General features: G+C 50.9%; 2 protein-coding genes across 2 annotated transcripts; both read left to right on the forward strand.

Moving 5' to 3' along the window:
- The first annotated feature begins 532 nt into the window (after positions 1-532).
- CSUI_007962 (uncharacterized protein) lies at positions 533-3,978 on the forward strand. The gene is made up of 2 exons (XM_068068103.1): positions 533-2,579; positions 3,731-3,978. The coding sequence occupies exons 1-2, from the start codon at positions 1,073-1,075 to the stop codon at positions 3,742-3,744; spliced, it is 1,521 nt and encodes a 506-aa protein (XP_067919920.1). The 5' UTR covers positions 533-1,072; the 3' UTR covers positions 3,745-3,978.
- Positions 3,979-8,882: 4,904 nt separating this feature from the next.
- On the forward strand, positions 8,883-14,008 carry CSUI_007963 (uncharacterized protein). The gene is made up of 2 exons (XM_068068104.1): positions 8,883-12,324; positions 12,550-14,008. The coding sequence occupies exon 1, from the start codon at positions 10,864-10,866 to the stop codon at positions 12,262-12,264; it is 1,401 nt and encodes a 466-aa protein (XP_067919921.1). The 5' UTR covers positions 8,883-10,863; the 3' UTR covers positions 12,265-12,324; positions 12,550-14,008.
- The last annotated feature ends 1,814 nt before the right edge of the window (positions 14,009-15,822 follow it).

The raw sequence follows: 15,822 nt of genomic DNA on the forward strand, positions 1-15,822 counted from the left end.
GCATGAGAATGAGGAAGAGGAGACAGAGCGATAGAGAACTCATAAGTCCGTGAACGGACCGCTACAACGGCCGCTTGACGCTCCGCACCGGGAGAATCACGCACTCCTTATCGCTTGCTTGGTGAAGCGCTCGGTGGGAGTACTACCGGCACTCTGTTAGGAGTTTGCTATGCAGTCTAGTTCTTCTCCTGGAACTGTCTCAGCACCTGCTGCACCCCTCAGGGTATAGGTCCAGGGGCACCGACGCCGTTCGCAGGAAATGTTAGCAGCACCGACGATGCCTGTTGAGCTTGCTCCCTAGATCCTGTCCGCCACGAGGGGCTGACTTCTTACGGCCCACCCAGTCTCGATTGCATTGGAAAACACTCACACGCACAAGGCTTACCGGCTTTTTGTCCGCACATCAGGCACACATGTTCTTACCTCTTCGGATCTTCGTCACGTGACAGAGCCTGGGTCGAATCACCGATTTCACGACGTCCCCCCTGATTGAGCCCTGTGTCCGGTGCAACGCCGCCGCCTGCGCCATGACCGGGGAGACCCTGGAAGGAACAACGCTACCGGCGGTGGCAGAATTGTACTCTACAACACTCAATAGACAATGAAGGTGACCTCCCCGCCAACGTAAGACGCGATCAGGGACAGCGGCGAGAACTCTCGATGTACCACTAAATGTGATCACGATGCAAGCGGCGTAGAGATTCCCGGTGAGAGGCACCCACTGCGGATGCATGCACCCTGAGAGACGGTTCCCGGTCTCCACCGCGGCGGGTATGTTGGCTATCGCCTCTGCCCCAGCTGAGTTCTCTACCACATTCGTGCCCGTCTCTTATACTTTTTTGTGGGTAGATGTTGGTCAGCACATTGGGAAGTCCGGGCTGAAGCATGTGGTATGGACAGCGTGGACAGCAAAGCTGAATGGTCGACTCCGTGACCAAGGTGACCAGCGCCGTATCTTCCTTCGTCGGCTTCGCCTCTGCAGCCGCCTCGCTTGCGTCTTTCCTGGTCCGCAGGTGTTCTCCGGTGAGGTAATTCCTGAGTTTCAATTTCCTCTTCTTCTCCTTTCTCCAGTATGGTGCCGACTACAATAGTCCGTTTCAAATGCTCCTCCGTTCTCCAGGGGTGCTCCTGTTGGCTGTTGCTCTCGTCGCTAGAAAGCTTCTACCACTCCACACCGTTTGACGAAGCGGCAGTACCAGGAAGGCGCGGAAGGACGGCAGGTCCAACAGGAGGGAACGAAGCTTACTTCTGGACATCAACTGGTCTTCCTTCCTTCCTGTTGTCATCTGCAGCATCTCAAATTCCATCCGTACTCCAGGAACAACGGTTGCCTACCGCTTACGATGATTCTCGTTCCCCAGACGCCCCCTCCATGGCTGGAGGAGACGAGCATGGACACAGAGAGGAAGGTGATGAGTCCAGTCTCCTGGAAGACAGCGTAGCAGCCGCAAGCGATTCAGACGCCTGGGGACGACAAGTGGGAGACAGCGTAGCTTCGGAGACAACCGAGAGCTATTTAGGGGAGGAAGGAGAAGGCTTTCTTCTGTCTGCCTCTCCTCTGTCGAAGAGCCACTCTCCTGAGAGGCGGAGTAGAAATCACAAGAGAGAGTCTAAGATGAGAATTTCAAAGATTCTGATGTCCGTGCTCACTGCAACAACGCTACTTGCTGCGTTGTTGGTATACAGGAAATCTAAACAGCCACGAGAAGATCCCAGTGGAAGAAAGTCATCTTTCAGCACGTGGATTGTTGAGTCTGGCATGTCTGAGAAACGTCGGGTAGGAGCAATTGTGCTTGCCGGTGTTATAGTGATTGTAGCAGCACTTCTCACTATCGGCTTCGCAGGGACTGAAGGCCCGGATGTACGAGCAGAGGGACAGATCACTTCAAGTGAGGCTGAGGGGGCCCCCGCGCCGTCTGACTCATCTGTCTCATCAACTAGGCAGCTTGTAGAAATCGAGAAGAGGGTCAGGGAAGTTGTGAGCGACGCTCCGATGCGCGCGGTAGCTGTGGCCTTTGCTGTATTGACACTACCGTTCTTGGTGATGAGACCGTCGCAAGTGCGCGACCAAACAGAAGATGTTGGCGAGGCGGACTTAAAACAAAGGAACGGGGAAGCAGAGAGTGCAGACGAAGGCAAGAGGCAAGAAGTTTTTGAGGAGGCAGATGGAGGAGAAACTATTGCAAAAGGGCAAGAAGGTGCAACGTCGGGAGCAGACGCGGGTGTGGTAGAGGGAGAAAAAGAAAAGGAGACAGAAGCAAAGGGAGAAGAAGTAGACGAGGGAGGCGTCGCAGAAGAGCGAAGGGAACGACCACAAATGGAAGCAGGAAGGGAGTCATACGAGGCAAAGACGATTGAAGGAGAAGCGAAGACGCAGGCAGACCAGGCAGACATGTTGAAGAATCCAGATGTCCTCTCCAAGACACAGGGGGAAGAAGACCCAAGGACAGACAAAGCGCTGGGGCAGGAAGCACAAAAGGCACTCTCGAGCTTCGTTCCTGATGAAGTTCCTTCAGTGTTTGATTATGGACCAGTTTTCCAGGCCATCACCAACGACATCGCCGCTCAAGCAAAATCGGGTAAGCACCAAAGAAGAGACAAATCTCGGCTGAGTGATTATCCTGCGGAAACAGAAGCGAGGAGGCAAGTCGGGAAACTGAAGTCGGCTGTTGCGCATATTTTACCGGAATTGAATGCAGAACTGGATAGACAACTGGGAGTTCTGGAAGAGCCATGGGAAGCTGTTGAAGACCTTCGAGAGAGGTTGGCTAATTTCACTTTGCTATCTCGTATGGTGCAAGTGGCGGTTGTTCAGAATAATTTATCGAGATTGGAGGAGGGGCTTCTCCAAAGACGATTCGACGGTCAGTTTGTAGAGTTCGCTCGTCATGTTGGCGGGCAGGAGGCAATAGTCAGACACATACGTGCAGCCCTTGCGGATGATGGCTTTGGGGCGCAAGAGGATCAGCGCCGTTCTAGTGAGAACGCTATCTCCGTAGTTTTGGAGAAGATTACAAGGGTCTTAGAAAAGAAAGCAGAAATTTTACTCGATGCTGTAGACTTTTCGGGGGGTGTCCGCCGAGATTATAACGAAGAATTCTCAAGAACCCTGCAAGTTGTTAACAATGCTGTTTCTAGAGCCCATAAAAAGTTGTCTGAGCTCCACACAACTACCCTTTAGTCGGCTGGCTTCGGGCCCAGAGGTACAGGGGTTGTGTCCCTGACGCTGTAGGTCTCCTGACAGGTTTCACAGAAGGCAAAGGGATTTCGGGGTAACCGGAGGATGCACCGTCTTTTTTCACTGAAGTCATCTCACATTTGACAGCAATTCTTCCTGCCTATGTCATTGTCCCTGTTGAGAACAGCACATCTTTACAGCTATCAGACTGATAGGTTGTTCTCTATCCTCTTCTTCGGTGTTTCCGGGCTGATGAAATAGCTTCGGAGAGATATGACGCTTACAGGGGTCTTTTTTCGAATGTATACGTAGCAGGAGATGAGAGAAGACTTCAAACAATTGCAAAAGGAGAGTGGAGTTTTTGTCAACTCCGTTGTAGTGATATTATATTACGTATCACATCACATTCCCATGTATGTGTGGATGTATTTTCAAAGGTTTCTCAGGACTTCTCTGGTCTCCTTTCGGGGGGTATCTCTTACATGTATAGGCTTTCTGTGGTACATCGGTGCTGTTTTCTTCTCTTTGTTTGCCACGCTTTTTTTCGCGAAGAGAAAAGAATGTGAAGTAGGAGTCGTCGGGAAGTGCCATGCTAGGACGACTACGTGTTGTGACTCGGAGGCAACAGCCACAGATGTCTTCCGGTCACCGCGAGAACAACAACGAGTTTGTTCTCGCCTTCTCCGATGTCACTTCATTGTAAGAGATGGCAACCTTCAAACACGGCGAAGTGAGTGTGGGGTTGCCATGGGAAGCATTTTACCGGTCCATGATATGAAGCTTGGTGAACACATTTCAGAACGTTTCCTCCTCTGTTTCAAAGCAAATGAGCTCCACGACAAGGTGGAAGGTATCATTGCATCGATTGAAGCTCTTTATGTCATCGTGCCGAAACCATTTCAGAACTGAGGTAACTCAACGCCAAGGTTTGTGCAGGAGTGGGAGCCAGACCTCTTATTTTCTATGGTGCTAAGGCTTCTGGACCCGCGCTTGTGGGTGTAAGCGTACGGAAGAGGCTTAACGACAAGAACCAGTTTGACGCCTGTCCGCAAGACCCCTCACTCACGAGGATGTACGTGTTTTTGAGGCTTTATAGAATCATGGGGAAACACCGCACAGACTTACTGTGGAGCCCAGGACAGAAGCGTGGAGTAGGACGGTTCTCCCGTGTGTGATGCACTCGAGACACTGCAGTGTGCTGTTGGACTTGATGAGAGGAAGATGTATCGTGAGCAGACAACTGACCGACTTCACACCACTCAAAACCATAAGTGATGGTCGGAAACAGATGCACCTCGTAGGCGAAGCTAGAGGAAGGTTAGAGGTAGCTGATTAGTCGGGCGTTCTTCTCGTCTTGCGAGAACGAGGATCAGTGATAGAAAGGAGCGGGCAGAGGAAGTCCGTGGTTAGAGTGCAGCACACCCAGCCGCCTTACGATCTATCGACTGCCTCACCTAAACTGCTTTCGCACGTAAGCAAACCTGCGGAATTTCATCTGCGCTGCCTGCTAGAATCCTAGTTAGAACCCCACTTCTGAACACACTTCTTGAGTCGCTTGCCTCCTTCCCCCTCATCCTCTGTCATACTTCTTCCTGCCTTGTCTTACCTTGCTTGGCGCTGTCGCCCTCCCGTTAAGTGCAACAATCACGACAGAATGTTGGATCATGTGTCACCTGGGGGCGTAGCATCCTTCTAGACAACGTGCTAGAGTGTTCATGTTTCCCAGTCGATGTGATCATGGTAGTGAACTAGGAAGCGGTGTTGTAGTGAAAGAATGCCTCGTGGTGGGACTGCTTTCAGGCAGAAGGCGAAGAAAGAAAAAGCCAGTGTAGCCCGGGACGCAGTTGACGGTCTCCGTTGCGACGGCACGTTAGAGATCGCGTCGGCCCGAGAAGTGTTCACCTATGATTCGTTCCCTTCTCTTCCCTTTCTCCTGAAGCCGTAATTGTCAAACTGTCGGGGACGAAACGTCTGGGGCGAGCCACCTTGTAGACAGGACGACGACAGCAATGCTAATTGATCGGCTGCAGCGCCCAGGTGGCCAGGGCCCTCTCCTTCGTCAGCCCCCCCGGCTCCAGGAATACCTTACTTGCGTCTTCTCTGATCCACACTCGGTCTTCGATCATCCCCGCTTTACAGGCACCGAAGGCACGGATGAAGGACACGGGTGGGGACAGACAGGGGAAGGTGATGGCTGCAGTTTTGTGGGAGACAGCGTAGCTTCGGAGGCAGCCGAAAGCTGTTCAGAGATTCGAAAAGGCCCTGGCGACGGCTGGGGACGTATCAGGAAGAAATAGTGGTTCTTCTTTTACTGTAATCACTTCGTAAATACGTTTGATAGCAATTCTTCTTGCCAACGGCATTGTCTTCGCGACTACAAGTAGATGTACGTTGAACCCATAGATCGTTGCAGTTATCATGGTGATGAGGATGGGTCGTCACCTGTCCGCTGTTTCCCGTGGTCAGGTAACGTCTCTAAAGTCCTAGGCTTGCAAAAAAATTCCTACTGAAGACTGTCGTGTGACTCCCGCATCAAATAGGAGCATTGTACATTATTATCTTATTGATATCTGATTATATTACAGATATATATATATATATATTATTCTCCTTTCCAAAGAAGGTATCAGAAGCGGGAGGAAAAAAGAATCTCCAAGAATTTCAGCGGAGTTTAGAATCACATCGGACTCCTGCAGCGGTGATTATGGCACTATACCACGTAGGCATGATTGTAAATGTATTCGCAAGGTTTTCTGAAGATTTTTCCGTTCACGCAGCGGGCATATGGCTACAGGCGCTCTAATGCAGCGGTGTAGTTCTTTTCCCTTTGTCTGTCTCCTTTTTTCTTCCGAAACGAAAAGATTGTGCAACACGAATCGTAAGGGAGTCTCAATCCAGGGGACCTACGTACCCTGACTGGGACGCAGCAGGCGTAGGCGTCATCCCGTGGTCGCGAGAAGAACTGTGAGTTTGTTCTTGGCTTCTCCAATGTCTTTCATTGAAGGACGTGACAGCCTTTGATTCTAGCAAAGCAAAGAATTGTCAGAGGAGACCTTCCCGAGATCAGGCTTGTGAAAAAAAACAACTTCAGCACACTTGTTTCGATACTTTGAAGCAGTGAGCTACATCATTTTCTCGAAGGCTTGTGAGTAGCAGTCAGAACCTGCTACGTGCTGTGCCTTTGGGACTCAAGTATTCTGATTGCATGTGCGGAGGCTACCTCAGAACTCTGACGACCGAAGGCAAACGTTTTGCAGTGTTGGAAAATGAACGGTTACAGTTGCTGCTAAGACTTCTGGAACCGCCTTTGTCCATGTAAACTCATGGGAGCGACATTATTACCTAAACTGCTCGATGCCTCTCAAAGCCCTCGGGATAGCCGTACTTGTGTTTGGGGCAGAGCATTGTAGATTTATTTTGAGAAAAGCCTGCAGAGAAGTACTGTGAAAGTTGAACCCGGGGGAATACGACGGTACTCGCGAGTTGGGTGAAAAGCAATTGGGATGCCGTCTTGTGCATTGTAGCTTGGTGAGAGAAGCATTTTGCAACATCGACGCCCTGACCCACTCCGTACTTGTTCAAAACGATGGAGTGAGAGTGAAAAAGAAAAGGTGGTGGTGGTGCGTTGCCTAGCAGGTAAACACATGAAGGGCTGAGAATATATACTAACAAGACCGCGGGGGGGGGGTAGAGGCATCCTGTCATCACGGTAGTCCTCCACCCTCGTCTTTCTACTCTTTCTATTCTCTTTCTAAGGTCGTCGCCTCCCTTCCTCTCCCTTCTCCTGAATGGTCACCGAGAGAACGATAGGAGTTGTCGATTAGAGCTCTTCTCATGACACCGCCACAATAACAACGACTCCTAAGAACTGCTTCATGTCGCGGGCCTAAGATCGCATGCGGTGCCCGCCGTCCTCATCTCTCTAGGTAGAATTGTCGTTCTTCTTTCTTCTTGTGGACCGTGCACACCCTGTGTAGGCGATGAGGATGTAACCACGACAGTAGCGAGGACGGTAGTTATCGTTTTAGAGTCAGGCGATCGACAGATAGTTTCTTTCGTTCATCTCCACGTATACCGCTCAGGGGGCCAAGCCGGACTACGAGTTGGCTCGAGGGGAGAAGAGAAGAAAAACGAAGCCCGACGGGAAGAATACAAGACTCTTGAATACCGATCTGGTCACTGAAGACTCCAGCGACGGCAATGAGAACAACTAGACAACAAAGACCACACTATTTCCTACCTGGGTCAGTCCCTTTCCTGCGAGGCTGAAAAAAAGAAAAGAAACACCTGGGCCTGCCTTCTCTGGAGACTGTTTATTCTTCTTTGTTTCACCATTCTTCTCTGAGCGTTAGTGGTATGAGGACACAGAGGGCCTCATTGCGTAAATGAAGTGAGGTGGCATACTCGGTGAAGTGGTCAACAGCTTTTAAGCCGAAGTATCTTATCCGCGAAGCTCCCTTGCCTTCGTGATGGGCCGGAACAACCTCATTCAACGTCAAAACTGACGAGCAACGGCAAACAGGAAGCTACGACGAAATGCATCACGGAGTCACGCAACTATTGGTTCCTTCCTCACAACCGTGTTTCTCTGGCGTTCGTCTTCTGCTTCCCTTCTCAGGTAAAAGACTGGACAGCAAAAAGTTCCGTCTTGAAGTAATCGACTGGGGCGAGCGATGTCACCGGTGATTCGGATGCTGCGGACGCACGTTCCTCGGAGAAAATCCGCTGTCATCCTGAGCTAGAAATGGAGGGGCAAATGAAGAAAAGAGAGGAGAGAGTGCGACACTCGCTTCTGTCCGTACATCGCAACGTTTCCTCAGAACATCAGCTAGTAGCGCTTTTGTCCCGTGAAGTACTCGAAGGAGGGTGCTGGAGGAGAAAGACGATTCCCAAAAAGTTTCTACATAAGAGATCACGCCCCAGAATTGGATGATCAAATCCAACTGAACTGCCAGTAGGCTTTTTTACGGTTTTCTAAGAAGTCGATACACCTGAAGACTTGACTAGCCTTCATTGAGACTCTAGACAGGCGACTATCAGGATCCGCGCCCTTTCAGGGTTTTCACGAGAGAGAAAAGCGACGATGGCGGTGGGCAGTCGTGGGGAGAGAGGGCGATTTCAGCTAATATCCAACAAAAGCACCCACGCTATCGTCTGTCAACTTGTACTCGAACTCGCCTTCTCATGAGGAAGAGGAGGTCCGAAGAGTCCCATCCACCTCCCCTGATAGGACATGGATTCGGACACTGTTTTTCATCGCACCTGTTGAGCCCTTTCCCTCCGTGCCTCTTACGGCCAGTTATTCTTCTTTTTGCTTTCTCTGCCCCTGCTCCTTCTATAGTTCTTTTGTCTCCTGTCCTCTGCCTCTTCCGTCTCTACTCCTTGCTGTCCAAAGAGTAACCGTTAGGAGTGAGAAGCTCTCAGGAACCGTCACTTCCTACAGGCCTTAAGCATGCTGGAAAGGGGGAAATGGCGCTGGTTGCCCAGAATCAGTCAGCGAAAAAAGAGAAAAACATTGCTAAGCAAAGCATAGTACCACAGCCCAATCTTCTTCATCTGCTCCTTTCTCTCCCCCCAATTCCTCCTCCCTCTCCTGCTGTTCCTGCCTGCACTTGCCCCAAGCCTACACGACCAGAGAGAGAAGGACGCTGAAAAAAAAAGGTCGACACGCGAACTGTCTCCTCCTGGAGACAGCCGGAGTTCAACAGGCTGATTCCACATTCGTCTTGGCAAGACAGAAAAAGAAAGAAGGCACCCGACTTGTAAGTCCACTGACCGGTTCCTTCAACCAACAAAAGCCCGGATTTCCTGACTGTCGGAGAGGCGAAAAGTGTAGCGAAGAAGTAAGGGAGAGAGAGACACCGCGGGTGAACACCAAGAAGAAACGAATACTAAAATGTGTGTTGCTCTATACGGTAGGCCAAGAAAAGGTAGCACCAACAGACACCGAAGAAGGAGTAGGAAGAAAGAAGTAGAAAAAGGGCAGGCAGCGCTCCGTTGAGTCACTCGAGTGTTTCTGAAAGCTGAGCTCCTGCTTCCGGGCTGTAGGGTGTACGAGGAAAGAAGGAAGAGGAGAGATGACAACAATAACGACTACCTGGAGAGAAGAAAGAAACGCAGTGAGCGTTCAGGCAGTGTCTTCGGTGCAGAAAAGGACAAGACTGAATAGAGAGATACTAGTTTTCCGTGTGTCACTCGTTCCTTCTTCCATTTGTGTCTCTGCCGGCTTCTGCCCTTGTAGAATTCATCCAGTTCTTTTCCGGGCGTTTGCCCAACTTCACCACAAAGAACCTCCTGTGTAGAGATACACCTGCAACTGAACCAGCTTCCCTTTCACATGCGACGGGATGTCTCCGATACCGGCGACTGTTCGATCGTGTCACCTCAGTCGTAAGGTGTTCTAGGAGCTGTCAACATCTCCGATCGTCCCAGTAAGAGCTAAGCCTTCCTGCCTTCTCCCTGCGTGATTTCCTGAGGTTCCCTACGCGACTTCGAATGCGCGTGTATATCACGAGTGCGGCTCCTCAGAATGGAAGAACTTAATCGGATCGTGTGCCTGGGTCCGTCATTCACTCCTGGTGTCTGAGTGACAGCCCCTGGCCAGACCAGGAGCCCGCAGTTTTTCACTCTTTCTCGTCGGGCCGTTCCCTTACGTACTCGCCCCGACTGGGACTAGAGTTTGGCAGCTTGCTCCCATGCCTGAGGCTGGCACAGGAACGGGCTCACGAACTGCCGTCTATTACCGCAGCTGAACGCAGCGCTGAAAGTTGATTCCTTGCGGAACCCCAGTTCTTTCTATACGGCTCCCCGTTTTCAAGACAAGAGAGTTTGGGAGCAGCAGAATTCGTCTCCGGAGGGTCCTGAGTCCTGACTCTTCCACTGACTTGCTCTAAAGCGTTGTAAAACTCGCGTTGCAGCGCCTGACGACACCAGTTGAAGCTGAGCGCCTTCCTATTGCAGCTCTGGTCCTCGTGGTCACTTTGCTTACTGGAAGCGTCAGACTTTGGTAAAGCCGGGTACAGCACATCTGGCCATCCACACGGCGTCGGCACTTCAGTCCGGTGTCCCTGCAGCTAAGTCGTCTGCCGCCTCGTCGGTTTCTGCGCGTTCGCAGTCTTGCACTGCGCTTGCTGTAATTCCATGTCAGACACGTTCGTTACCCGGCCGCAAGCCCAATTTGGTGGGCGCTGCCCCATCGGCGGGGTGGTCGTTGGCTGCCTCTGGTGGTTGTAGGTGCCGGAAACTTTGAACGAGGCTTTTCCGTGGCGGCCTGTGAGGATTACGGAGAGGCGCGGACGACCGCTGCCCGGCGACGTCAGCGGAGCTCTGGAGTAATCGGCGAATAGTTAGTGCTTCTCTACCTTACCCGCATATAGTCGACTTATGTTGTTACAACTGCTAGCCTGTTAAGACCTAGAGTCCAATCAGCAGAAAACGCTGCCCCGACGCATGATGTGCGGCGTGCTGGGGGTCGCCTCAAGGCCGAAAGAGGCACCGCGGCTGCTTACGCCCCACAGTTCATCTGCTTGCGCGGACGAGTCCTAAGGTCGAGCATCACCTTTTCGTGCTGACCTGCTTTTTTCCTTGCTGGCTTTGGAGAAAGTGGCGACTCTGGTGAACACAGGCCCCTATTCCGCCAATCAAATTCTCCTTCTGGAGGAGCAGAGCTGTCTCTCACAGAAAAGATGAAGGTCAACGGCTTGCGGAAAATCTGTGCAGTCGCAGCGACAGCGAATTTGATTTTACTGTCACTGGGCGCGGCTGATGCATCTGACTCGATAGTCGATAAGTTACGCGGCGGTTCCGGGAGGCAGTACAGGAGTGGCGACAACAGGGGCGACCCGCGTGTCGGGCCGAGGGCGGACAATCGAGTCAAGGAGCATTCCTGGAGTGAACATTTCAAAGATATATCCTCAACTCGACTCAGCACTGTCTTACAGCGGAGGAGAAAGCAGTCGTCAACAAGCGGGGTCCGCGGGACCCGGGCTCGTTCGAAGTTACGCAAGACGGACACAGCTTCGAAGTTTCTTGTAGCTGCGACGGTGCTTGCTGTGGCGTTGTGGCGACTTGCCCGCGTCTTCTGGATGTGTTTACATAGATACACAGGACAGAGACATGCTGGGGCGACACCCAGGTCACTCTCGGACGTAGACGAGGATTCAAATGCATGCAGTCCTTTTGACGGAAATCACTCTGATGATGGCGCCGAGGAAAGCGAAGTTGCCATCCCTCTAATGGAGCTGTCTCCCGAGGGGAGTGGTGATGGAGTCGAGGAACCTGAAGGCGCCGCTACTCGGAGAAGGGGCTGGAAGCTCTCTGACAAATTGGCAGTTATATTCACGGCGGTTTTTTCAGTCGTGTTTACGGCCGCGTATATGGGCATTGTCCTCTACTTTCAATTCAACAAACAAACAGACTACGGCCCGGGTGGCGAAGGCAGAAAGAAAAACCCAACGTCCCTGCTTCTGACAGAAGGGAACAGCACCACAGCAGGCGGTCTGTTATCACCATCTTTTTCAGGCCGCAATACCAGCTCACTGGAGCAGGTAGCAGTACCTTCCCCGGCGCAAGGCGAGACAAGTGGGCAAGCAGCCCACTTCACACCCTCGCCTGCTGGCGGGAACAACGAAACCGATGCGGACGGTCCCGGCGCATCGGTGCCAGCAGCGCCTCCGGGAACACGGGTCGAGATCACGACACCTTCGCACTTGTCCGGGGCAGACAACGGCATCGACAAACAGCCGGAACCAGAGCCTTCCTCGGCAACTTCAACTAACCACGGCACCACACCAACGCTGACAGAGATTACTGTGGCAGGCGGGAACGACAGCGACCCATTGACGGCACCGGAGACTTTTGTGACGTCAGGGGATGTTGCTGACTCACCGCCCTCAAAAGAGCCTTCTCTGGCATCGGGCAAGCGCACCGGTACGACGGCCCCAGCAGCGATTCCGACGCCCCAACAACGAAACGGCACCGCCACAGCGCCGCCAGGAGAGATTCTTATGTCGAGGAACTACACCACTATACCGACCTCAGCAGCGACATCAGCATCCCAACAAAGAAACAGCGCTGACACGCCCTAGCTGCCAGCACAGTCTTCTCTGACAGCGGCAATCAAGTACAGCGGCGCCGTCGTGGATTTAGTAAGTGGCCTACAGTTTGGACATGGCGCTGTCGGTCTTTGTGGAGTCTAAACAGGGGGAGAATGGCTGGCACAATGGTGGTACCGCGTATTTTATGTGAGTGATGCTCAGGTTAGTCCAAGAAAGCATTCGGACAGTGTCGTATGTTTCCGAACAACAAACTTGGAGGCGTCCTTCTGTGCATAACTTTTGGCATCCGTGTGTGCTTCCACTGGACGCTCGCAGCAAATGCCGACACCACGGTAAGTGGAATCGGACACTGCAGGGAAAACGGCGCAAGCATGGGGATGCCGCGGGCACGGGACAGCAGTCAGCAGTGTAAAGAGTTCATCTTCATTTTCCCTCTCGAAAGAGAGACAAACGGGAAGTCGAGGAACAAAGCGATCTCGCCCTCGGGGGCGTCCCCTGCCGTGGAAGGTGCAGGGCACCCGTTGGACAAGCTCCGCGTTGCTCCTTTGTCGTAATCCATGCGGACCCAGGAATTACCTCTTCATGGCACTCGCGGTTCACCGGTACCGAATCAAAGGTCGGGGTGCCTGCTAACAAGGGGATGAATCCTCGTTACCTCCACTACAGTTCGTCATAGTGTTGTTCCTCTGCGATCCGGCGAGTCATGAGTTGAATGCGCATCCGGCTGAACGGCAGCTCAAACAGGGAGATGACGGCTTCCGGGCAGCGCTGCCGAAACGCTGTAAAAGAACTGGTCCGGTTTGTCATCGCGTCCATCCTACGTGCTAGGCTAGGCAACAGTTTCGTGTAACTGCTGTTGTTTCTCGACCGCCAGTTGCAGTCGCTGCTTTTGTGAGTATGATGGCTGGGTGTGTGCGTCAGATGGAGGTCCGAAATGGTGAAAGGAAAGGCAAGGGTATTGTTACGCAGGATGAGATTCGCGACGCGGTAGGGCGTCGTCTCGTGTTGTGGCGCTCAAGAGGCAAAGACCTCTGCATGATGCATACAACAAAATGAGGTCTGACAGTGAATGGTGGTAGTCTTCAGAAGTCTCTTTCATCTCAAATCAATCTTGTCAGAATTCTCATTCAGAAATGAGGGTGACAGTCGTACTGTTGACGACATCCCATTAGCTCCATACTACGTGTGAATACTAGCCGGACTATCTCTCTGTCTACATGTAAATATATATATATATATGCATGCAGGTATTCTCTTCGGGTAGTTTCAATCCATGCATTACTGTTACAAGAGTGGGTATCGGAGACGCGCATCTACCTATATTATCTGGACATTAATACCGACACCCCTCTCGTATACCTTATATATATATATACCGAAGTCTGTTGACAGGAGTCCTACCTTCAGGCATGTCACGTGGAGCCGGGAGTTTTTTTGTCAGTCCTCGCAGCAGCACTTGTGTATCTGGGATGCCGTAGTTTAGACACATCGATTTGACTCGCGAAAGCTAAGGTCTACCCGAGGGCTGCAAAGCAGCTGAACTACTCCGATGTCACAAAATTCTTTTTTGATACATCAACGTTGTACGATAGTGCATTTCTTCTGTTTACCAAATCTCTGTCGTAGCTATCTATCCGTGTATCACGTGCATGCATATGTGTACGTGTACGCTTTCTCTGGGAGAATTGGACTTAAGGCCAACCGATCTGTCTATACGTGTTTTTTTCTGTTTCTCGGTGCGTACTCGTGTTTTAGTGCCATAACATACATCCACTGATTTGAGAGATGTGTGGAAGTGGGAAAGAACGAGAAAGAAGCCGTCTTTTGATCAAAAACCATTTTATCTCCGGGAACAGAGCGAACCACAGTATCGAGTTCACAATGTCAACGTCTCTTCTTCGCGCGCACTTCCCTACCATCAAGATGATTTACGTCCCTAGTCAGTTTTGAGAGCATACGTACATACGCGTTACGGATCCATACATCCAGACGTACTAATGCTTCGATAAAAGAAACAAACGGTGACACTTTTCTTTTCTCGTTCCTTTTCTCTCTGGTAAGAGGATCTAGAGCCAGCTTTATGTGAAGACGACGAATTTGCATCAGGGAAGTAGTAGTCAGAGCGTGGTATCGTGCCAGGGTTGTCACGTACCGAGTATCTCAGTAACTGCAGAGAGGAAGGTAAAGACTGCTTATGAACATTTACATGTGTATATATAGAGGTATCACCTACGTTAACACCTGCCACGCTTGTCGCCGGCATGAATACATGAATTCGTGCCGGCGACAAGCTTGGTATGTATGTGGCTCTTCCTATATTCGTAGTCGTTCGGGTACTAGTGGTTGTTGTATGGAGATTCAGTGTAAGCAAAAGAAATGCAGAACAACCGGAGAGAGGAGCAGCTCGCGATAGAAGTCACCTCTTATTTTCAGAGGTCTGGCGAGACTGGTGAGCGAGAATGCATGCGACCATGTTCAAAAGTCAGGGGTACAGTTGTTCCGAATTACTACTACCAGAGATACATTACAGTAGACAGTGGCAGGGCGTCTTTTGTGGTATCACACTATTTTTTAATCCATTTCTCCTATCAGCAACGTTCGAAATAGCAGTCTCTGCATCAGAAAACTTCCACTACCTTGTTCCAAACCCCGTTTTCTCCAAACTATGTATGCGGCGCAAGGGTCGAGTCAGAACCGAGAGAGAACGGGTATTTCTGACTTCGCTGTCTCACCGTGTGGTCAAGAGAGTCTTCTTTTGAACCTGGAGGAGACACCATCTTCTAAACTCATTTCTGACGACACTCCATGTCTCAACTTCGAAAAACGTGGCACTGTCACCATCTCTTTGTGTCGCTTATTTCTTTCCTTCTTGAGAAAAAAAGGACCGTCAGGCCAGTTATACTGCGCCAAGTGTATAGGAGAAAAAAATAAAGAAACTGAGAATGGAGGACAAGCCTTCCTCGTCAGGGCGAATCTTGCCTTTTTCGGAGCTGGATCAACCTGCTTTTCTTCTTGCCGACTTCAACGGTCTAAAAAAGCTTCTCGGCAGTGTGTCCTTAGTGTGCTGGGTTCTCAGTTCTGCTCAAAAAGTGAGAGGAACTCGTGGAACAAAGCGATGACGTCTACCGTTACTGTCCTATCATCCTGTCACAAGGTCTCTCCCCTGAAGAAGAAGTTTCTATGTCAAGTCCGACAAATCACAGGGCGGAACGAAGTCTCTATTCCTTCTTCATTTACTGTCTCTCTCCTGCGCTGAACTTCCTATCTTCCTATATCCATTATGGATACAGGTATCTATACATAGAATCTTTGTCTTAGCTTCGTATCCCCTAGTCTGAAGGCGTTATACCTTTCCTTGTCTTTGTTTTCCTCGTGCTCACGAGAAACTCCTTATTGACGATTCTCTTCTTTCCTGACTAGTGGGCACAAGTGTAGATACAGATGTATGTATATATATTGCGTACAGTTGGAGGTACAAGGTTTGTTAGAGACTCCGACTAGCGGTGGAGCACATTGTTTCATTCGATAGTCCAAGCTCAATCTTACCATACAAAGATATTTTGTGATCCCAGGCTGGTTGAACAAGTC

Source organism: Cystoisospora suis (genome assembly GCF_002600585.1).
Source record: "Cystoisospora suis strain Wien I chromosome Unknown contig_4320, whole genome shotgun sequence".
Classification (NCBI taxonomy): Eukaryota; Apicomplexa; class Conoidasida; order Eucoccidiorida; family Sarcocystidae; genus Cystoisospora; species Cystoisospora suis.

What these genes read in the sequence shown, in the direction of transcription:
- CSUI_007962 (XM_068068103.1), top strand. Translation starts at nt 1,073, where the DNA reads ATGGTGCCGACTACAATAGTCCGTTTCAAATGCTCCTCCGTTCTCCAG.
- CSUI_007963 (XM_068068104.1), top strand. Translation starts at nt 10,864, where the DNA reads ATGAAGGTCAACGGCTTGCGGAAAATCTGTGCAGTCGCAGCGACAGCG.